At 30.5% G+C, this 23,780-nt stretch overlaps 3 protein-coding genes across 3 annotated transcripts in view; 1 reads left to right on the top strand and 2 right to left on the bottom strand.

The window, feature by feature from the left end:
- Positions 1 to 17,790, top strand: part of LOC130452391 (alanine--glyoxylate aminotransferase 2-like) — a 28,016-nt gene extending 10,226 nt beyond the window's left edge. The window contains exons 4-8 of the mRNA XM_056791642.1: positions 7,137 to 7,230; positions 11,028 to 11,228; positions 15,741 to 15,968; positions 16,413 to 16,657; positions 17,267 to 17,790. Coding sequence (XP_056647620.1) covers positions 7,137 to 7,230; positions 11,028 to 11,228; positions 15,741 to 15,968; positions 16,413 to 16,657; positions 17,267 to 17,531 — 1,033 coding nt within the window. The 3' untranslated portion in view covers positions 17,532 to 17,790. The remainder of the gene's footprint in view (positions 1 to 7,136; positions 7,231 to 11,027; positions 11,229 to 15,740; positions 15,969 to 16,412; positions 16,658 to 17,266) is intronic.
- LOC130452392 (uracil-DNA glycosylase-like) lies at positions 2,263 to 5,754 on the bottom strand. Its single transcript, XM_056791643.1, has one exon. It carries the CDS (start codon positions 3,095 to 3,097, stop codon positions 2,321 to 2,323), a length of 777 nt encoding a protein of 258 aa, XP_056647621.1. The 5' UTR covers positions 3,098 to 5,754; the 3' UTR covers positions 2,263 to 2,320.
- Positions 16,632 to 23,188, bottom strand: LOC130452390 (deoxyribodipyrimidine photo-lyase-like). The gene is made up of 6 exons (XM_056791641.1): positions 22,455 to 23,188; positions 22,174 to 22,373; positions 21,664 to 22,030; positions 20,832 to 21,024; positions 19,960 to 20,201; positions 16,632 to 18,207 (listed from the first exon to the last, which is right to left on the bottom strand). The coding sequence occupies exons 1-6, from the start codon at positions 22,807 to 22,809 to the stop codon at positions 17,972 to 17,974; spliced, it is 1,593 nt and encodes a 530-aa protein (XP_056647619.1). The 5' UTR covers positions 22,810 to 23,188; the 3' UTR covers positions 16,632 to 17,971.
- Between the last annotated feature and the right edge of the window lie 592 nt (positions 23,189 to 23,780).

Genomic DNA, 23,780 nt, shown 5'->3' with positions numbered 1-23,780 from the left:
TATTTAAATGTTTTTCACAGTTCGATTAGACCGCCCTGGGTCATTGAAACATTATCCTACACTTGGTCTATTTGATTTTTTCCATGATCTTCAACTCCATTGTAAAATAGAAAATCTTTTCATATTTTTTTGTTTTCTTCAACATAATTCAAATAATATTTGATTTGTGCTATCTTTACATTACTTACCTTAATATTATATAATATTTTTCAAAAAATTTTTTACACTTCACATAAAAGTATAAATCATCGTTATAAGGATAAAAAAGCAAACAAAATTTTGATTTTCCAAACTGCAAGTAGGAAAACTCGGTTGTGTAACTAAATCATTGGCTCCCAAACTTTTTCATAGGCCACTTTCAAAATTCTGCTGGATCCGGTGGACTACATTAAGTTATATTACTACAAATTTCAAAATCTCGAAAAAAAGTGAACATTAGAATCTATCCATGGAAACTTGCGTAGTGGCTGAATTTCAACGACGAATTAACAGTTTTCGAGGAAAAAAGGCTAGAATTGATTGCTTAATAGGGTAAATTATTTAATAATAAAATCAATTGTGCTGTGAGTGGATATCAAAAAGACAAAGTTAGCCAACCTCTACAGGCCCCAGGTCTAAGAGGGCCTGATCATTTGGAAAACATTCTGTATTTTTTGATGTGTTGATACCACAAATCTAGCTTATTGATATTATTTTTTAATTTTGCCGGGTTTCCGAATTCCTTAAGGTGGCCCCGCGCTTTATAAATCTTAATCCGGCCGTGGGTTTGAGTTTTGTAAGTATTATCCGCAAATCTCCCCGTTCTGTGATATTCACTCATGCACGTCAGAACAAGCGTTTCGGACGGGATGGCGGCCGGCGCGGCAACAGCAAGTCTAGACGCGTTATACAGCATATGGAATATGCAAGTTTTAATAAATAACAGTCACTGAGCCTCTTAAAATATTATCTGCCTATATTGATAGGAGAAGTCAAGCCAATATTTTAGTTCTTCACTGTTCAAACCAAACAAATTTTCATAGACTCCTGCTTACGATTGTGGACCCCTACTTTTTGTCACACACAACGTAGACCTCCGTTGAGTCTCTCTTGAACCACTCGACCACTTTGTAAATCACGGAACTAAATAATGTCGAATCACAGGAAACAGAAAACCTTGTTAACTTTTCACTAAGTTGAATGGGCGTTGTCATTTGTCACGCATTTTTCGGTTGAGGATTTTAGATTAAGTTTAATAAATAATTGTGTGTATAAAAGTATCATTTAAACAACTTATTGGTACAGAAATTTGTTGGAAAATATGTATGTGTTGGTAAATCGCTGATAACTGTTCAATAATCATTATTAAAACACCGAAAATCTATTATACAACTGAATTAAAGCCAATAAAAACAGAAAAATTAAATTAACTAAACTAAAGCAATGAACATAAAAAGTTTTTGTAGCTGATTGTTGATCTATCTGATCCCGGATAATAGTTTTAAAAAAGCCTATCGAACGTTTGATACATCTAAAACAAACTTACATTAATTAATGAGATGCGACAACCATTTGAATCGCAAAAATTGATAAATTATTTTTACTTTTAAGAGAGTTAATGTTAAAGATAGAGAGAGAAAGAACGTCGTTATACCACTTCAATGTTTCTTTGCTCTATTCTGATAGGATCGCCAAGATGTCGAAGCTTCGACTAGTGGGAATATAGAGTTAATAAAATTATGCCCGTACTGCTGATAGAGAGAGAAAGAGCATTGGTATACCCCTCTCCACTCTATTGTTATTGGTTGGTCATGACGTCTAAGTTTCAAGGTGTGGGAACGGCATAGGAGGAGAATTCTATAATATAAATATCAAGTAGAGAGACATACAGAGTGGTAAACGAATGCTTTTTCTCTCTCTCCCAATAGTACAATTCTACTTACATACCGCTCTCTCTATCTTCAATATCAACTCTGTAATATACTTTGACAGTTTTGCGGCTTAAGAAATGAATAGGGTTTTGAAAAATTTTAAGCGGCATGTCTTCTTCTTTACTATTGCTCGCATTCATGTTTTTTCCAAAGATACGTTGGGGTATTTAGGTTTCATTTAATCTGATCATTCGTTACATCGCAACCGTCTACACACGACTAATTGATAAATTTATCGCTTGAACAGTGCAAATTTTTTGGTAGGAAAAGCTAGTAGACAAGTTAATAGATCTGGCTTATTACACGTTAGCTCTCGGTCTACATTATGGATCAATGGTTATAGTAAATAATATTTGTAGCCTTTGAAACACGTATATTACAAATAAATACAAATGAATCAAGTATTTCAATTACGTTAATGACCAATCTATTGGATTCATGCCAACTGATGTGAGTATATCATTGGTTTTCGAAAAATGTCGGCATCCTAGAAAACTTTGGAGTCGATTTAATGGAGAAGGATGTCCGGCAAGTAAGACTTTATTCCCTTGTTTCTTGTTCACGAATTCTTCCATTTTTTTAGCGTCGTTGCCCCACAGCATGAATATTAAAAACTTCTCTTGGGTATTTATTACAATTTGTAATTTGACGATAAGTTTAGAAATCACAGTCTCCCAACCTTTGTTTGAGTGCGATTTACTGTTATCGACTGTTACAGTGAGAACGCTGTTCAATAGTAGAACTCCTTGTTTAGCCCAATGTTCCAAATATCCATAATTAGAAGGAAACGATTTCAAAGATTTTGCATATTTTGAATTTCCAATATCAATCTTTACTTCTTTCAAAATATTTCTTAGTGATGGTGGTATTTTTTTTATATGTTTTTCAACACTAAATGCTAAACCGTGAGCCCATCCTCTAGTAGCATACGGATCTTGACCAACTATTACAACTTTCACTTCTTCCGGTTTACAATACCGAGTAAACGACCATATATTAGAACGAATTGGAAGTAAAGAATCTTCTGGAATAGTCTCTAAAAATTTATTTAAATCTTGTAAAACGGTTTCGTTTTCTACAAAAACTTCATGCAGTAGATCTTTCCAATCATCTGATATATTGTTGTCTCGCAATACGTTTGGGTATCTAACTATAAAATGATCTAATATGTCGTGTTTAGAGAACATGCTCGTGTCGTTGATCTATAACCTTGAATACAAGTGTTCGGCGGAATAACGCGTTACTATAGCAACGATTATAGTCACCGCGATACCTTCTCATAATCTACTGAACTTCCACAATACACAATCTGTTATTTAACTATCATTTTAGAGATAAACAACACAACACGGTTACTATTGAATATTTTCTTTTTAATGCCAATATTTTTTATGTAAATTAAACACACATAATGAAATTTAATCCATCAACAATTTTATACAGAGTGTCTAAATGATATATGAACATACCACTCTATATTCAAAATTTTAAAATATACAAATGCACGTTAAACTTATTTCAAGAGGGATTGTTTGTAGATTAATTAAATTACTTCAACACATGAACTGGGAACGATGCAAACCCTACAATCTCAAATGGAAATGTGAGGTTATATTTTACAATAAGAAAATTATGAAAAGTAATTAAATTTTATTAGATTTTTAAAATATTTTTCGTTATTACTTTCTAAACAGAAATAAAGTTTTTTTCTTAATATTCTCACGAGTCTTTCGAATCGTTTAAATCTGGGGTTGTATTTTTTCAACTAAATTTTAAAAACTGAATGCAATGCAATGGAGTCGCTAAATCTTGGTGGCCATTCTATCGCTCCTCTATGTGTGTCTCTCTTTTAGCCACTGTCTAACTGGAAGACAGTAATGTGGTGGAGCTCTACCTTGTTGAGGGTAAATAAGACCTTCTTGAAAAATTATGTTACTAGCAGGATAATTTTTATTTGCCAAATTAGTAATTAAGCAATTTATCCTTTCCCGAAACAAATTTATTGAGAAGGAGTAATAATGTGTCTACAAGTCAGTGATAAGTCTTTACACAAAGTTTAAACTTGCTGGTTCGACCCATTTTATTATAGATAGTTCGTTTGACCACTCAGTCACGTTATTTTGAAAAGTTTCTCAAATTGCGATGGCTTGTATCCATCATTTTCAACAATTAAAAATAGTTCTAAGCTGTTTCGCTGGGAACGAGAATCATTAAAAGATTATCCACGTGCGGGAGGTCCTGTGACTACTCCAAAAAAACTTAAATTAGTATAGAAAATTACCGGCTCCTAAAAACAAAAGAAATTACAACACACACCGTCATTTCCAAAACAAGTGCAAGATGGGTGCCTCAGCACAATGCAAAAGCAGCGTCGAGTAGAAAATTGTGAATGATTTTTAGAGCTTTGCCGAGAGGATCAAGAAAGCTTGATCGCATCCATTGTAAAGAGTGCAGAAGTTATGGTCTTTTTCTATGATCCGACATCCAAAAAGATTCCATTGAGTTGCAACGGAAAGAAGGGCCCGTGCCAAAAAAAGCAAAGGTGCGTGTGAGGGTATCCTATATTTGACTTAAAGGAATTAAATATAACTGTCAACACCGCATATTACTCTGACGTAATAAGGCTGTTACGTAAGAAAATTATTTAAAAAAAAGGCGCGGCAAAATTAGCGGATGTGTGTGCTTGCTTCATGACATTCCTCCAGTCCATAGTACTTCGCTTCCCAAGGCTACTGTACACGAATGTGGCTTCACAGAGATCGAGCACCAACCAAATTGTCATTATCTGGCCTCGTTCGACTATTTTTTATTCGCTGAAGGCCGAGTTAGGGCTTAAAACGGGCTTAAAACGGCGTTTAGCCTTATAAGGTTCATTTGCCGACTAAAGCCATTCCTTAAAAGCCTGAACCATTGATTGCGAAACTTTTATGTTTCTCGGCAACTGTTTCTTCTTTTTCTAAAGCTCATTGTACTATAACACACTTGAAAATACCGCTTTCAAAATTTATAAAACGTTATAAATACTAATCAGACCATTCACCCACTTTATAAACTTAAGAATAGTAAGGAACAGTCGATAACGAGGTGATACAGGTGACAGCGAATGGCTGGCATCATTGGCTTTGGGGCACATTTCCCCTTCGAATCATCAAAATTGTCTTTTTTCGCTTACTAGTAATGTACAAAACAGAAAATAGTAAATATACGAAAATATCGTACGTTTGGGAACACTGCCTATGATAGACGGAAGCAGTGTACAAAAAATAATAACGTCATGTTTAAAAAAACGGGCTGACACATGTTAAGATTTATCTTTTTAAAAATAAACATATTTTTGTTAAATGAACTACTTTATTTATATAAAATAGATTATAAGAAATTCAAGAAAAATCCTTTGTAAATGGCAGTCTCGTGAATTTAGATGATAACCAATTGCGCTCATAAAAGAAATTTTTTTGTTTGTTATTTATGTCTTTGAATCAGGAATGGTAGCTATAAAAACAAAGTATTTGTCTTCATCGTCTTTACGTCATTTTTACCAATTTATTACTAATGAGGTACTTATTATCACATAGAAAAATAAATCATAACAAAAATAACGTTCAAAAAATATATCTAAAAATTTGATGATTCACTTATTTACGCATTTGTTATTGACAATAATTTATTTTTATTTTATAACAAGTATACTAACATTGAGCTTCTACTACCTTGATAACATTACAGTTTATTGTGTTGCTTAATTATTTTTCTACTAATTTGATTAACAATTATTTTAAAATAACAATGCCTTCAAGTTTTCAATGCATCAGTTTAGAATTCGTCTAATCGCTTCGTTTTTGTTTTTCTCTTACAGCTGCATAAATAATGAGTGAAGAACACAAGAGCTACACTTTTGGAAAAAAAGTCATCCTGTTTGTACCAGAAAATTATATGTAGGGGATAATGTATTGTATGGCTTGTTAGCATATACTTCTATGTAAACCTTTGAAAACGGCCTTTTTATACTTTCTTAATTCAATGTATTAGAACCGTTTTTTTTTGCGAAAAATATGACTTCACCTACCTAAAAGACATATGGCTATGAGAATGCAACAAAGAGAAATTATCTTTGATAAATTAACAGTTAGTAAAAAAATTATAAACGTTATTGGTGAAAATTACGTGTCACCAGATGGCGCTGAATTTAGCTTCTATAGCGATGAACAACAATATAATCTGTAATGAGTGTTTGATGCTGATTTTATGTTTTTAGTGATTTTGGTAGGATTTTCTTCAATTTTGTAATTACCGTTATTTCGTAAACATGTTTGTGTGATTTTAACAAAAAGGTGTGCTTAAAAATCGGTCTCAAAATTACGAAAATTCAAGTATCCCTTTTTAACATTATGGAATATATTGGAGTCATAAGCAGAGCACTAAAAGAAGGTGACATATACCTAGTATTATATGGACTTAAAAACTATTAAAAGTTTGTGTCTACAGACAGAGGTCTAACTTCCCAGCCTCATGAGTTACTTAAATATTGGAAACGCATTTGTTCATGTAAGTACGGAAGGAAGAGACTTGAATTTCTACACGAAATTACCAAAAAAGGGCTCAAGAATAGGATTTTAACAACTATTACATTTTAACTACATTTTTATTGTTGTTGAGGTACACCTTATGGATGTGTGGTTGTTTTTATCTCAGAAAAGCACTTTAAAGATGTATATTATTTGAGTATTTAGACAAAAATTTCCAATAACACTTTCTATTGTTAATAAAACAACCCAATTGGTTCGTATTCTGGCTTTGTTGCTCACCTATATTGTAGTTTGAAAGAAAATTAACAGATGTCACCCACATCGTAATTTCCGCGAACTTCATTGTCGTCAACAGCACTAACCACATGGTGGTGGATTGATCTAAGAGTAGTGAAGTCAAATCAATTTCATTGAGGCACCATCGCCACTTTATCAAGTACTAGTTTATTTATACAAGTTGAATAAAACTGGTAAAGTTTTGTCACAAAAAATATTTTGAATAAAAAGACAGAGGTATGAAACGGCCGTAAGTTACGGGTAAAGGTATGAGAACAGATGGACAAGAATGTAATCAGTTTAGTAAGAAGAAATCGTCTCTGTACATACAACAATTCTTCGTATTTATAATGTTATTGGAGGGTTTCGGGGGTTAGGAGCAAGGTGAAAATTTTTGGTAGATACGAATATAGTTATTTTTTAGTGCTTACCATGGGCATTTAACATCTTTGATTGATATTTCGCACTACAAATTTAATCTGCCTGGTGGTGTTGGACAAAAGGAACATGTTCATTTGGTAAGTTTAACTATTTTTCATGAACTTGGTTAATTGTGTAGTAATACAATATATTATAAAAAAGACTTTCTTAGAAAAGTACCATGAGCATATTATTTAATTTAGAATCCATTTGAATGACACCTTCCCGTTGGTTTTTCACTTCCTAAAGTAGTCCTGGAAGTCAATTTTTGGTATCAAATCTCTTTTGAACGGTATTGTTAATCTAGGAAAATGCCAAAAGTCACACATATTGTAAAAGATCAACGCTTGATCAAAAATATGGCTGTTTTACTTTATCTGCGTTACGGAATATTTTCAATACTTCAAGATATTATTTAGTAATCCTTTAACCTCTCGAAGCGTTTTGTAATACATAACATCTTCATATATAAATAGATACTATTGTCTTAACTCTGTACTGAATTTGCTTTTTTTGGTTTTGTTGATTCATCACATGTCTAATCAGTAGCTGTACACACCAATGAATTCAAGAAGATTTAATGGTGACGCACATTCCCCATGCTTTGAGATAAATCTCTTAATTAAACAACTGAATTGTATTATCACACTCGTCACGATAAGAAAACTGAGGCCTTGAGACCTATTTCGATATTTTCTTCTTTTTTCATAATTTTTTAAAATGGCTGATATTATTAATTTCACATCAATTTTTTCATTCAATTGCTTAATATATTTGTAAGTATATAATGTTTCACAATCTCCATACTTCTATGTATGGCAACATCGATAAACTAACTTCACACTCCTGACCTGTATCAATTTTCATATTGTTAAATCTTGTTTTGACCTCTGTATATTGGTTTAGTAGGCATAGAAGGCTTACATAATTTAGCCCTTAAAAAATGTTTTATTATATTTTAATTTTTCATTTTTTATATCCTTATTTTCATCATTTTTCTGATTGCATGCGATAAACAATTTTTTGTTCTTAATTTCTAATTGCAAATGGTGTTGCGGGTTGATTAATTTGATTAATTAAAAAAATGAATTCAAAATATGCCTTCAGTTTGGCACTATTTTCTACTTATTTTTTAATTTTTCATTGTTTATATTGTTAGTTTCATCATTTCTATGATTTTGCGATAAACAATTTTTTGTTCCTAGTTTGTAATTTCGAATGATATTGCGGGTTTAGGACTCAAAATAAAACTGATCTAGAGTTTTTTTAAATGCCAACGTTTCGATCTTTTATTTGAAGTCTAGAAATATATGGTACATAATAACTCAAAAATTGACGAAGATTGCGTTATTATATACCATATATTTTTAGCCTTGATAAAGATCAAATAAAAGATCGAAAAGTATTTCCTGTCCTCAACCCTCAACACCATTTAAAACTACATACTAGGAAGGACAATAATATAAACAATGACATCTTCATCTGGGTTCTTAATTTGATCAATTAAAAGAATGAATTCGAAATATGTCTTCAATTTGACCCCATTCTATAATAATATTTTTAGTCACTTGCAATGTGTGATATATAATAGATATCCAATTACGATTCTCATATACATAGTTCTTGAAATTGCCTATTTTATGTTTAATTAAGAATTTTATTAGCTAACCTAACCTAACCTTAACATATTTTCAATTTAATATCTCAAATTTTGAAAAGTCCATGATCTCGTGTTGCAAATTCGACATATAACGATTAGATAATTAATTGAAGATAATGGTCGCTCATACCATGTGGTACATTATATACTGAATATGAGAAAAATGTAAGACATTTAGGGTCCTTTATTAACGCAGTATAAACAAGAGAAAGAAAATTTTCTTGCAAGATTAGTAAAAATTTTTGATACATCACTATGATGTAGAGACCAAAATACAGAATAAAAACACCACTTAAAAAAATCAAGATGCAAAATTCAGTAAAGAAGGTTATGCTGACCATATTTAAGGATGCTGAAGGCGTAATTTTAATAGATTACCTCCAAAAAAAAGCCATAATTACAAGCCCTCATTATGCCTACTTCCTTGAGACGACAAAAGAAAAATACCAAAAGAAGTTGCATAAAGGCCGATTCATAAATTTGACTTTCCGTTTGCTTTTGCTGTTGACGTTTGCTGGTAAACAATTTTGAGATGCATAAGACCATTCATAGTTGCCATGTACGGATCGGTCTGCCGTTGGTGACTTTCAACATAAACAAATTCTATCATTCTCCGTCAGCCGTTCGTTGCAATAGAAAACAGCTAATCACATCCATTCGCGTTTGTCACGTGATTTTGACGTATGACGTTAGAGCGTAATGCTGGGGTTATTTTTCTTTCTAATTGTTTGTTTATGGTGGTCTTTTGGCTTTGCTTGTTTTCTATTCGTTATTTTCCATATTATCGTCCATAAATACCGGATATGTTTAGGTTAACGGGAGCAACGTCAATAATGCATATATTATGTAATACTCTTATATGGACAGTTCTTATGGGAAAACCATCTTTACGTTAAGGTGCCGACAGTATTCATTTTCTTTCTCGATCGAGACACTTTATCTATACTGCGCATGCTTCATGTGCGTAAAAGATGCGCAGAGCTAACTTAAGCGTCCGGAGGAGAGAGAGGACGATACACTATTTGTTTCACTTAGTCGGAACAGCTTCCACTGTTCATATTGGAGTATTACATTTATGCAAAAATGTGAATAAAGTGTAAAATTTGCTACGAAAGGCAAACGTCACTCGCACGATTCTTAAAGAGTACTCAACCAAGTATCTAAAAGACCGTCCCGGAAACGGTTCCCAAACGATTCCTCGGTTGGAACACAAATCAGACTCGTTCGTATAACGGTAATTGCCCGGTTGGAACACGTAATCTCTAAAATGCAAAGGACGTTTTTTTATGGGCTGGAACGAACCTCATATTTTCCAGATATGCCCTGTCAGCGATTGCCGGCTTATACTAGTATGGTTTATAACCTGGATTATTATTTTTAATGCAACTAATGAATATTATTGTTTTCATAAATAAATTGCGAGTCATTAGTCAATATAAAAAAATGTCAAGCAGTTCCACTTGAATAGATACGTAAAAAACTATTATTTGAACAATTGTAACGTATCAGTTTATTAGTTAAATATTTACATAAAACGGACTTTAACCGGTAGATTGTGTCAAATTAATTAATTGTCCTTATTTATCAGGCGACTTTCTCGTGCTGGTAATATTTTGACCCCGATAGCCTTATTTTTTTGTGAATCGAGAAATGAATTGTGCAATCTGATTTATTAAAATCTGTTTCTTTTAAAAACATATATCGAACTTTCTGTCTATGGCTGATTATAAAATATAATTAAACGACAGTTTTTATTTTTAAATCGTGTCGCAATTACATATTTATCTCTTCAAGTATAAATATATTAATGCGAAAAATATTGTTGTCTACAAACATAAACTTGAATAACTTTATTTATCATTTATTCATTACACAAAAAAAAAACAATGACTGCAGAGAATACTCTACCGCATACCAGCAGTTTGATATGAAAACCAACCTCGAGGAGAAACTTAACTGTCCGACAGAAATGAAAAAAATATATATAATATATATATTATAATTAATTTATGTATTGTAATAAATTTTGTAACAGTCCTTTATTTATCTTACGTATCATTATTGTTCTTGTGTGCCAATGACCAGCGCTGTAAAGGCAACAATTAACATTATTGATTTCCTTCTAATACTATAACAAATAGAATATTTGAAAAACTATTCATTAAAATACTTTTAAACATAATTTTATCTTGTATGTATCTTTTAAACTTATATTAACTTTGAAAAACATTTTAGGCTCCTATTCCAGATTCTTATAGAGGCAAGTACCGTGATACTGAATATACCAAAGACAAGATAGGTCATGCATATGCAGAAGATGTTCGCATATTATGTGAAAAAGTTCAAGAAACGGGTAGAGGAATCAGTGCTTTTATTGCCGAAAGTATGTTAAGCTGCGGAGGACAAGTTATACCACCTAAAAATTACTTCAGTGAGGTATATTACACAAAATTTTCAACTTACATCTTAATTTTTTTAAAAGATAGCTTACTGCACATATCACAGTATATTAGCTCCATGTATATTGTACGATCTACCATTAGCTTTAGTCTTTATTGACTTAAAGAACGCATTTAACTCGATACATCCTAAAGCCATTATAGAAACCCCAACAAATCAGGAAGACAACAAAACATATAGCCAATATTTACAGGGGAGGTAAAGCTAGAGTAATAATATACAAAGAATCTTCAGAATTTCTAACCTGTAGAGAAGTACCACAACGTAATGCCATCTCTTTACAGTGACAATAGGAAAAATCTTCCGAAATCTAGACTGGAATAACCACTTAAGGTTCACTGACCATATAGTAGTGATCGCCAATAGTCCCGAGGAATTGGAACAACAAATTGATGAGGTAAACATCATGAACAATGAAGTAGGTCTCAAAATGAAAGTAGAGGTAATGTACAGGGTGTCAAACATAAGGTAAACCATATACTTTTCTCAAAACCTGTAAGAGTTATCAAAAAACTTCAATTACAAAAGTTCTTTGTATTTGAAGGAATTTTTAGATTATTGATTTTTGGATTATACAGGGTGTCCCAATTCTTCAGTATCGACTTCAGCTTTGGAATTTTAAATGGAACACTCTATATTTTATTGCATTTTTAGAATTAGTTGTAAAAACAAAGGCCTATTTGATTTCCGCACGGTTTAGAAAATATTCAAGGTTATTTGAATTTATATTGAAAAATAATTACATTCCGCAAAAAATGAGGCTATCTGGCATCATTTGCAAAATGAATTTTTAAACACAAAACTTTGGTTTATTGATTTTCGAGTCTAGAATCTTTTTTTACTGAATGAGTTTCGATTTGTGTAGATAACAAAATATAATTTTTTTAAATGGCACTTCCTGTATGTTATAATTTTAATAGAACGCGCATAAAAATAAGAATCATGCCATACATACAGGGTGTGCAATTTAAAAAAATTGAGATTTTGTTATTTCGAAACTCATACAGTAAAAAGAGACACCCAGCATGATTCTAGACACGAAAATCACGAAAATTCCATTATCTTAAGTTTTGTATTTAAAAATTCATTTTGCAAATGATGCCATTTAGCTTTATTTTTATTTTGCGGAATGATTTTTCAATGAAAACTCCTTAAATATTTCCTAAACCGTGCGGAAATCAAATAGGTCGGTCTCATGAAAATTACCTTTGCTTTTACCGCTAAATCAAAAAAAGCAATAAAATATAGGTTGTTTCATTTAAAATTCCAAAGTTGATGTCGATACTGAAGAATTGGGACACCCTCTATAATCTAAAAATTCTTATAAATACAAAGAATTTTTGTAATTAAAGTTTTTTGATAACTCTTATAGGTTTGGAGAAAAGTATATGGGTCGCCTTATGTTTGTCCCTCTGTACAACGAACTGATAGAAATTAATGATACAATACTAGAATTAGTAGAAGAATACATATACCTGGATCAACTAATTCACAAATCGGGATCTTCACTCCCAGAAATTGAAAAGCAAGTTAAATTAGCATGACACATTAGAAAAATATTATCATATATCAATAATGCCAGTGTACATACGGATGCGAAACTCTTAATCCTGATATCATAAGAAAATTCCAATAATACAAATATCTATGGAGCAAAGCATGCGAAGAATAACAAAAAAGATTGTAAGAGTATTTAGTGGATGAGACAGAAGATCCAGGTTACGAACGTTATCCACAGAATTACTTACTTAAATGATACTTGACGAGAAGAACTGACAATAAATGTATCACACGAATAACATAAACATGAAGAGAACCAGAAGATTTAACTTGATGTGGGATTGTGATATTAGAAAATTAGCTGGACAATACGGCCCAGACAGCCATCAATATACCACGAAGAACTCAAATGAAAGATAAATGTATATAAATTTTTTAAGGATTCTATGAATGAATAAAGCCTGCAAAATAATATATATGTTCGGATAATATTCATTTTTGTACATTAATGTTGTCCCCATAAGATATTTATATATATTTATAATATAATATATTATAAATATATATATATATATATATATATATATATATATATATATATTGTTATGGTATGATAATGTGTAATGTTTATTTTTATAATTTTTTTTTTAAATAAAATCAGATTTTAATTTGGGCGCCATTAATAATTATTTGAATTTCTTTATTTTATTATGTTATTATTATTTTTTTTATTCTCAGGGTATTATATTGTGAGGTCAAATTAAAAAATTTTATTGCGATAAATTGTTATGGTTATAAGGTCAGATGATAATAGTTTTAAGACCGGGTCTGTTCTTTATAATTAATAAAATATTCAAAATATACAATTTCTTAACTAGCTATTACAATTATTTTATTTTACAAACAATCATTCATTCATACTCGTAATTACACTCATAAAACTAAATTATATGGAAATGTGAACTCAAATATTATATACTAAAAGAAATACTTAAACTTAATAGAACAGTACCTTAAGTGTTTGTTATGTTGTATTCTTAATTTTTTTTTTAATTGGAAATTGTTACGGCCTTGCAGAATAAACAGATACTCCGATGTAGTTCCACTCCTGTTCTTTTCCTTTTCACAACTTCTTTATCTTGGAAATTGTCCCTTTGTGAGTATTCTCACTTATTTCACTTTATTTAATTGTTTTCACTAATTTCTTATTACTACACTTATACAATTATTAATTATCAATCCTTTGAATATTTTATGCCTTTTTTATCAAGATTTTAATTTTTTAAATTTCAATTAAAATTATTTTACTCTTTTTTTCTTGCGAAAAATTTCTCCCGTTGTTGATTCTCTTCTTAATTGTTTTTTTTTCTTGCCAAATATTTCTCCCGTTGTTGATTCTCTTCTTAATTGTTTTTTTTTTAATCAATGATATTTGTTTTAAAAGTTAGTTACTAAATTGTCATTTCTAAATTTTTAAATTATTGTGACTTTATTCTATAATTTCTTTGTTGTATTTATTTCATTCCTATGTTATTAATTTTATCATTGCAGTTGTCAAAATTTTTATATTTTATCATTTATAACCTTAAAATTTATGTTGGTATGTCACATAAATTTTTGAAGTTGGTGCTCCTGTTTTTATCTGTCAATTTATGGATTAAATTCTTTGATTATACAGGATTTGTCAAAATTAAATAATAATTTAGAATATAGTGTCGGCCAAAACTTAATATAAAGAATGTTATTTATTTTATTGTGATAAACTGCTCTAAATAACTGAATAACAGAACTGAACTTATTGCTTTATTTATATCTTATTATTATTTAATAATTTATTTTGGATATATTCATACTATAACTATATATATATATATATATATATATATATATATATATATATATATATATATATATATATATAAATAGTTCTCAAATTCTATATTTGGTATGGCCGTTAAGTCTTATTAACTTTACTAAATATTGAGTTCATAAGGTTCTGTTTATTTTTGTGAAATCACAAGATGGCAATGAAAACTGAAATTATTGATCATTCAAAACCATCAGTATTCAGTATTTCACCAGTTGTTAATGTCCAGGGGCGCCCGGGCCTAATTTAATAAGCTCTCGATTTACTTATAGCAGACTCACTAGATCATTGTTAATATCTCACACACTTCAATTATTTTATCCATTTCTTTTAAAACAAACGGAAATCGCCGGAGTCATAGAAATACTTCCAACCTTAGCAATTACCACAGATAAATAAACAATGAATACAGCTGATAAAACTCAGATCAGTTTGAATCTTTGTGGCCTTCCATAATGGATATTTATTGGCTTTAGTGGTTGCATCCAGTTATTACAAATATTCCTAAAAATTTTTGTCTTTTTTTGGTAAAATAACACGTTTTAAATTCTCATTACATAAAATTTTATTACATTAATTAAAAATTTACATCTCTAGCTACTCTAAAACTTTTAACTTCTTTTTTATCATTGTTGAAACTAAAGTGTCAAAATTTTAGTTCTATTTGTACTCTATTGAGTTCCGTTTTGTGTTGTACACATTTTATTTCCATCTTTTCCCAAATCTCTTATCAATTATATATTTGATATATCATATTGAAGCCAGTTTTATTTATGTGTGATATGTATTGTGTAGGAGTTAAGTTCCTATACTACTTTATTAAAATATTAGATTGACTGTTCTATTTGTTCATCTATCTTTAGTGGAATGTGCAGTAATGAAACTTGACATCGAATTAAGAATTGGCATTAAAAATTTGATTTTTTGTATAGATTTTTCTATTTTTGTCTCACTGTGCATTTATCAGAAATAGGGTAAAAGCAAAATTGTCTTTATAATTGTGCCTCTTCTAATCAGTTGATCTACCTCTTTTACCAATAACCATCTTCTGAATATATTTAAGACGTCATAATTTCAAATACATGAGAAATTTTTCTATTATCATATTGTATTAATTTCAGGTGTATGATATTATAAGAAAAGCAGGAGGCATCTGTATAGCCGATGAAGTTCAAGTTGGTTTCGGAAGAATAGGGAAACACTGGTGGTGTTTCCAAGAATTTGATGTAATTCCGGATATTGTTACTATGGGAAAACCCATGGGTAACGGACATCCAGTAGCATGCGTTGTTACTACCAAAGCAGTATCAGATAGTTTCACAAAAACTGGTGTGGAATATTTCAATACAGTAAGTTTATCCATGCCAATATAATTTTCTAACCCCATTATTTGGATATTACGATAGCCTCGTTTAGCGCTATTTCACATTACGCTCTACTTTGATGGAACATAACCCCTGCATTAAGTGGGATCTTACTGTAATTGTCTATCAAAAGAGACCTAAAATCAAGAGGAATCATCATGATAAAAATATTACTATACCATTTGTAAGTGAAAGGTCTGTCTTAATGCAGTAATTCAATAACCACAAATTGTTTTGTGGATTTCTCTAAATTCCATCAAAAAAGAAAAATGTTTAAGTTGAATATTTAGTTTCCTCATGTAAGGACATGTCTGCACGTGTCACATTATATTTGATTGCTTGCTTTCTATACTTTTAATTTATGATGCCACAAAAAATTTTGAGACTGTAATTTACTTACATTCACTATATCTTCCATTTTTATTTCAGTATGGAGGAAATCCAGTTTCTTGTGCTATAGCAAATGCTGTTTTTGATACAATCGAAAAAGAAAATTTACGAGAAAATGCCATCGTTGTTGGAGAATATCTTCTTGATAATTGCTTGTTATTAGCGAAAAAACATAAATGTATTGGAGATGTTAGAGGAGTTGGTTTGTTCGTCGGTATAGATTTGGTGGTAGATAGGGAAACTAGAGAACCAAATACAAAATGTGCAAAATTTGTATTACAAAGGTAAATTACAATGGTTCATATAACGAATCAATATTCTCAACTCTTTTATGATACAAATCTGTGTACTTACATTTCTAATTGTATTTTGACTTCAACTGAATATTTTTTCTAAATGAATTGCTTTTAGAAAGGTTAAGTGGAAACATAAAAAACATGAAATACTTTTTGTATTATAGAACTCATTTTTTCTTAGACTACCATTAATATAACATGATTATAACGAAACTATATAGGCCTCCTTTACTTTGGAACTTGGTATTTGTAAAGTCAGTAGTAGATTTATCAGCAGGCTATAATCTAGGGGCAAAACAAGTGGTCGAGTATCAGGGGGGGCTTTAAAAAGGGGAAGTCAACTAGTGATCAAATTTTCATACTGAAGGCAATCCATAACAATAGCTATGACCAAGGATTAAACCTGAATTTCCTCTTTGTGGATTTCAAGCAGGAGTATGATTCAATAAGTAGAAAACATATGTTTCGGGCGCTTGCAGCACTCGAAATACCTAATAAAAGATTACATTTGGTAAAAATAACATTGAAATAAAAAAATTATTAGATTGTATTACATCCAATCTAACTTGATTGTTATACCTATATTTTTAATTACAGGATGCGTGAAGAGCATATATTGATCAGTGTGGATGGTCCTCATTGCAACATAATTAAATTCAAGCCTCCGATGGTATTCACCAAAGAAAATGTGGATGAGGTTATATCCACTTTGGATAGAGTGTTTGACGAATACCGTCACAAATCAAAATTATACGTTAATCCACACAAATCCCAAACGACTGTCGCAGATTCTAACAGACCAGTCATGGAACACAGACCAATGGAGTACTTGTGTAAAGATTCTAATATAAAATCTATTTAAATGTTTCTATTATGGACCTGTATTTATTATCGTTTGTAAGATATTGTTAGCAATTCTTAAATATCAATTGAAAATTATCAACTATTAAGATTGTTAATATAGTCATAGCATTTTTCATTATTTATACTCGATTTTTTTATAAAAAAAATATTTCAAGTCAAGTTTGGGTTGTATGAAGAAATGCGAGAGGTATAAACACGTGTATAATTTATTTTGTCAATGTTTTAATTGAAATAATTAGAAAATCAGTTTTTTTACATACTTTGTTTCATTTTCCTATGATAATTGATTAATGGAATATTTAAAAGGTTGTAAATAAACTACAAATAATTCAACTGTGAAAAAGTTTGTGAATGATTGTGACCAAAAAAATTAAAAAGGTGAAAAAAAGTGTCTGGTAAACATTACTTTTTGCAAGCATGCTTTTTATTTTAATTTATTTATGAAGCTTTTCGCTTAATACCCTGTTTCTTTATTTTATCTTTGTTTATACTAGAAGGTTCAGTTACTTTCTTCTTTTTAACTTGTTCCATGGATTTTCTCCCAAATCTCGCACAATAAGCATCCATGTTGAACTTTTTTCTTAGACTATAATCGACCATATAACGAATTTTGCCAAATATTTCTCTTTCCTTCCAACCTTGATCATGAACTCCACAAATCGACCACATAATGCCTAAAATGATTGATTAATCAATAATATTTGTCATCATTTGTTCATAAAATCTCATCATACGAATATAAAATTTTTGGTATTCTTTGGGTGCTAGTCATGTAAGTAATTGTGTACATTTTCATATTTCATTGTGTATTTTTTTTAGAATATTACAGATGTACTATTGCGAGTTAATATTTATTTTTTTTTCAGTACTTTGTACAAAAAGGGAATAAAAAACTGTATAAAATTGAGGACAAGGCTGTTAACTGGTCTAGGACCTCTTTTTATAATAATTATGTCAGTGTTGTTCTGACATAATAATTTCCTATTTAAAATTAGGCAACCTTGCACAAATGTAACTCAGACAGAGATACAACCTCTTGTGTTCGAATTATCTCACCACTTCTGATGGAAGCCCTCCATTAACGTATCGTCTCGGATTACCCAATTTTCGTCTTATATTGATGTAAACATAAATGTCCAATTTATAATTAATTATCGCTTTTGTATATGATAGGATTTAGTATTTAAGGCGGCTTGTACACGTATAAGGGGTTCTTAATAGTTTAACATTCGTCGAGTACAGTAGTCGAATTATTGAAACGAAGTTTAATTCATTATTTTCTTGAATAGTTTATTCCAAAGTAGTGAATTGAGTTATTCAACTTGTTGGTGTTAACCAACCTTCACAATGAAATGGTTGTTGGTTAGATATTAAGAATTAAAATTTTGGTTATTAAGTAACAAAGTATATGGTCAACCATCATTGGTTAGCCCGAAGATACATTACAAGTGTGGCCCTGCATATTGATACCATTACTGATCTCCTATACTCATACCATGGATTTTGTATTATGTAAATCTTTTGTTTGCTCTTCAGTATACTTGTATACACTATATCATTTACAAATAGTATGGAGTCATCAGACAATTTAACATTCGACTTCTGATGTCTAAATAATATTTAGCAAACGGTAGTTGTGCTCTTCGATGTGGTGCAGTGACAGACAATTGGGTCTCAAATTATCATCTCTTCATTGTAGCGTTGCTCATTTCTTGTTCATAGAAACCACATAAAATCTTGGCAAAGAGAACTAAATTTAAAAAACCTTTGTTTACCACAGTTGTATATAAATCTTGAAAAAAAAACTATTTCCAGAAAATTCAGGGAAACAAAATGAAACCAGTAAATGGAGCCTAAATCACTAGATGGGTCTGTTAACAAACAGAAAAATCAAGTTAGCAGTAATAATGATAAGATAAAAAAATTTATATTTGGGAACATGCCTCAGGTTGTTGATTCATAATTATTAAACTTTGTTTGAAAAGTTTACCATCATTTCCCTAGTTTTTTTTTCAGTTGTTAATGCCGCGAATATTAAAATGGGTAGTTTTCACTGCCTTAACAATCAAGATTTTTTTTACTAATTAATTCCTCAGGAATTCCTGACATTTTAGATAATTTAAAGTGGTCTAAACCATACCAGGTGATTAATCATTATTGAAAAATAAATACATTGCCAAAAAATTTAAAAAATGCAATAACCACAATTAGAACCTTGATTGAAGGTAAGTTGGAATTCCTGGACCTGTTGGTGATATTCATACGATTTACACTGCCACTACACCAACACTCACAATTATACACTAAATCAAGATTTACCTTCAGTCTCTGAAGACGATAACTTTGTTGTCAAAACGCTTGTCAGACAGTATAGTTACGAAGTTGATTCAGTTGGGGTAAGAACAAATAATATTATCGTTTCTTACCTACGTAGCCATTTGGATCTGTTCCATCTAAGCAGAATGTATCATTTAACCATAGCCCATATTCAATAGCTTGTTCAGGAGATTCCGTCCATTCTAGTATTTTTTTACACCAATACATTCGCATGTATCCATGAATTTTACCTTCATGATAAGCCTGTAACTGAGCTGCGTTCCACATTTCATCATGAGTTTTAGCATTTTCTAGCTGCTCCCTCGTATAGGTCCACGTCCTTTTATCCTTACTAAAAAATGCAATGAACAAAAAAAATTGTGTATCAGTATTTAGTAAACATTAACAAGAAACTTAATTTTCCTCTAAATGTTGCAATTTTCACTTGATGTATGACAATAAACAAAATTAAAAATGAACAAAATAATAGAAAAAGGTGAGGATTTAGAAACATATGTAAATATACAATAAACACAACAATACTTTGACCAGGATCTCATAATGAACATACAATAGCAGTCCTAATAATAAAATATGAAGTAGAAAATTTGGAAATTGAGAGAAAAGATCAGACAAAAAGAAATGAATATAAATAATAAGATATTAGGTAAGGAACAGAACAAGACTCAATAACATAAAAAATTAATATGAAATAGCTAAATTGGTATTGATATATAGTAAAAAAGAGTGAACTTACTAAAGAAATTTGTAACAAAAAAAGGAAATACTTTACTAGAATTGAGGAAAATGACTGAAACCCTCATCCACTTAAAATGGTACAAGAATAAGAGACTATTAGCTCGATGATATAATTACCCTTTGACCTATAGCATCCAAGCAAATTCTATATATTTTCATTTTATTTAATGGAATTAAAAATATTCTAACAACACTTTTGGATTCATAATGAAGTTACTCTTACCTATGAAGTTTTAGAGAATCTTTAGCCCATCCAGCAGCTCCCTCTAGATTATCATAATTACTATTATAATAACAATAATTATCTGTTAATTCTCGTCTTACAATAAGTTCTTCTAAATATTTGTCACATTGCTCCTTGTACAATGAGCTGAGGCTTTTGACTTCTAAGACACATCTTTGCGCACTAATTTGACCTATAAAATGTTTATTTAAAATATAACTGGTTTCTGGAATTATATTTACAAGTTTTAATTTCAACAAAAATTATAATAAACAGAGCCGTTTCACTAGATTCCCACTTCACTTGTATGTGTAGTCCTACTGGGAATGAGTGAGTGAGGATTAGTCTTTGGTGTTTGTTGTTCATTCATAGCTAACTCCAACTGCTGAGATGAAATACCTGAGAATAGTACAAAGCTAAACAAAAATTTGAAATCGAAACATTAGAAACTCTTCCTGACACAAAAAAAAGATTCAAATAATGGGGGCAGTCAACAAGTGGGTAACCACTGAAAATTTTTTGTGGAAAGTTTTACTTGAATTATCTCCCAATATGAGCAGAAAATTGTTAGCACCTAGATAGTGAATCAGATAGTAATCTCCTGGAGAAGCACCTTGATGGTGTTGATAACAGAAATAAAGTAAGCTCTCAGTCAACCAAAATTCAACAAAGTAGATTCAAGTTTTTCATTTTCAGATATATTTCGCTTTCCTAATAATGAAATAAGTTATCAACTTGCTGTGTTTTCTAAAGGATTTCATTTTGCTGGTATATAAAGTTTGATGGGAACAAAGTTACTCTAAATTTACAAATATTTAATAATACATATTACCATAATTTAAATAAGGAGATAATTTTGATGTATTGTCTTTAGAGGGATCATTACTGGTACTTCCATATTCTTTTAGATTTTTAATCATGAAATTATACAACATGAAAAGTCCTGCTGTTTCACCAGGCCCTTCTCCCCATTTTACTTCAGGTACATCATATTTTGGTTTATAATAATTATAACAATCATCGATATTTTCAATGTCATCTTTAAGATCCAATTTTCCTTTAAATTGGTGACTAGATACATTAGGAAAACCAGTGAGGTATTCATCGAGGTATTTATTTATTTTGCTTCTCAGAAATTTGGCCATACCTTCTTGTTTTTCAGAAGCTATCCGAACAGGCACAATATTATGTGCATCTACCTAAAAAAAATATTGAAACCATAATTTATACTGTATAGCCAGTAATGTGACCTTGTCATTTCATATTTACACAAAACGTTCATTCAACTTTTAACAAGATCCAAAAACTACACATATGAAAATGTAATAATTGTTTAAATTACTTGAACTACAGGTACATCATCAGGGATATGATCTAAAAGTGCTGCTTGTAAATTTCTAGGATGTTTTAAAGGACTGAAGTCACATACAACCCCACCTATATTATTATTTGAGACCAAGCTCGCTATATCTTTAGGAGAGCTGTTCACAATATGAAATCCAATATTCAATTCTTTGCATTCTTTTTGAACAAGTTTTAAACCTAAAAGAAAATAAGTTTGCGTTTCGTAATTTGAATACCACATTCCTTCCATTAAGTATCATGAAAATATATAGTTCTTACCTTCGATGAGGAATTTAAAGTGTCTCTGTGTAGGATACTGATGATGAACATCTTTGATAGTGTAACAAACAAATAATGGTATTTTTTTCTTAATAGCTATTCTTTGTGCAAAAATCATCGCCCAGTTATCCTGTACTCGGCAATCTCTATACATCCAATATAATATTCCATTTGATTTCTCCTTAATATTTTCATTTCCTGATAAAACTTTGCATCGATTTTTATTGAATTCAAAATTCTCCACGTTTTTTCCTTCCACTTTTCTTGCCTCAATAATATTACCAAGGAACAAATCTTTATTTAGTTTTTCCAATAACAATTTCCCACTAGAATTTCTTGGTTTTAAAGATGCCATCTTTCTATTCACACTAAGTTTCAAAACTTTATGTATATTATACAAACAGTAAAAAATATATATAAAATTGTTTGAACATTAAATGATTAAAATTTTTAACACCTATACCCAAAACTAAAAACCTATGACCTAATCATAAAAATATTTTGTCTAAGAAACGAATAATAATGCAGGAAGTGTCAACAACTACTGTTACTTGTCGAATTTTTCTATAGACATAAAAAATGCGGTGATTAGTCAATATTACGAAAACTTGTATATATGTGAATATGTTTGACTCAATGCCTAAAATGTTTGTCATGTTATTCATCATAAAATTTTTTAAGATATTCTAAATTTATGATTATTGATAAATATTTAAAAAAGATGGAATTTTAGTGAGATAAGAAGCGCTATCACCGGATAATAGCTGCAGCTGATTTACATACAGTTTATAGTTAGTTTTTTTTATAAATATGTAAGTGTATTCTAGCAGTAGAAGGCGTTATAGTCGACAAATCAATATAAAAAAAAGATCATAGCATTTTATTAAAAGAAAAAGTTCCTCGTATAACGAAAACCAAAATAGTAGTTTAATAACTTTCCACAATAGCGCTCACAAGCAATTCGAGCAATTTAAATACAATACTTTGTCTCTTTTTAATTTGTTTTAAATACCCTATTTTAATAACTTTCGCCTTTATCATAAATTTTCGAATTTTGATACAGTAGCGCCATCTTAAAATTTCGCAATAGTACACATTTTTCACACAAACTTCTTATGTCTACCACAGATTTGTGACCTTTATCGCCCAAACCAACCACCTCCATGAAACAGCGCCAGCAGTTGACCGATCAAAATTCGCCTCTTTTTAGAAACTCAAGCAACGCAGATTGCAACCATGAGAATATATCTCAATATTCGATGCGGTACGGGATATTATAAGTACTTTTGAAGCATTGTTGTGACGAACGACCAAATATTTTACTAT

This window comes from Diorhabda sublineata, chromosome 1, assembly GCF_026230105.1.
Source record: "Diorhabda sublineata isolate icDioSubl1.1 chromosome 1, icDioSubl1.1, whole genome shotgun sequence".
Lineage (NCBI taxonomy): Eukaryota > Metazoa > Arthropoda > Insecta > Coleoptera > Chrysomelidae > Diorhabda > Diorhabda sublineata.
This window is presented reverse-complemented; position numbering and strand designations above follow the sequence as displayed.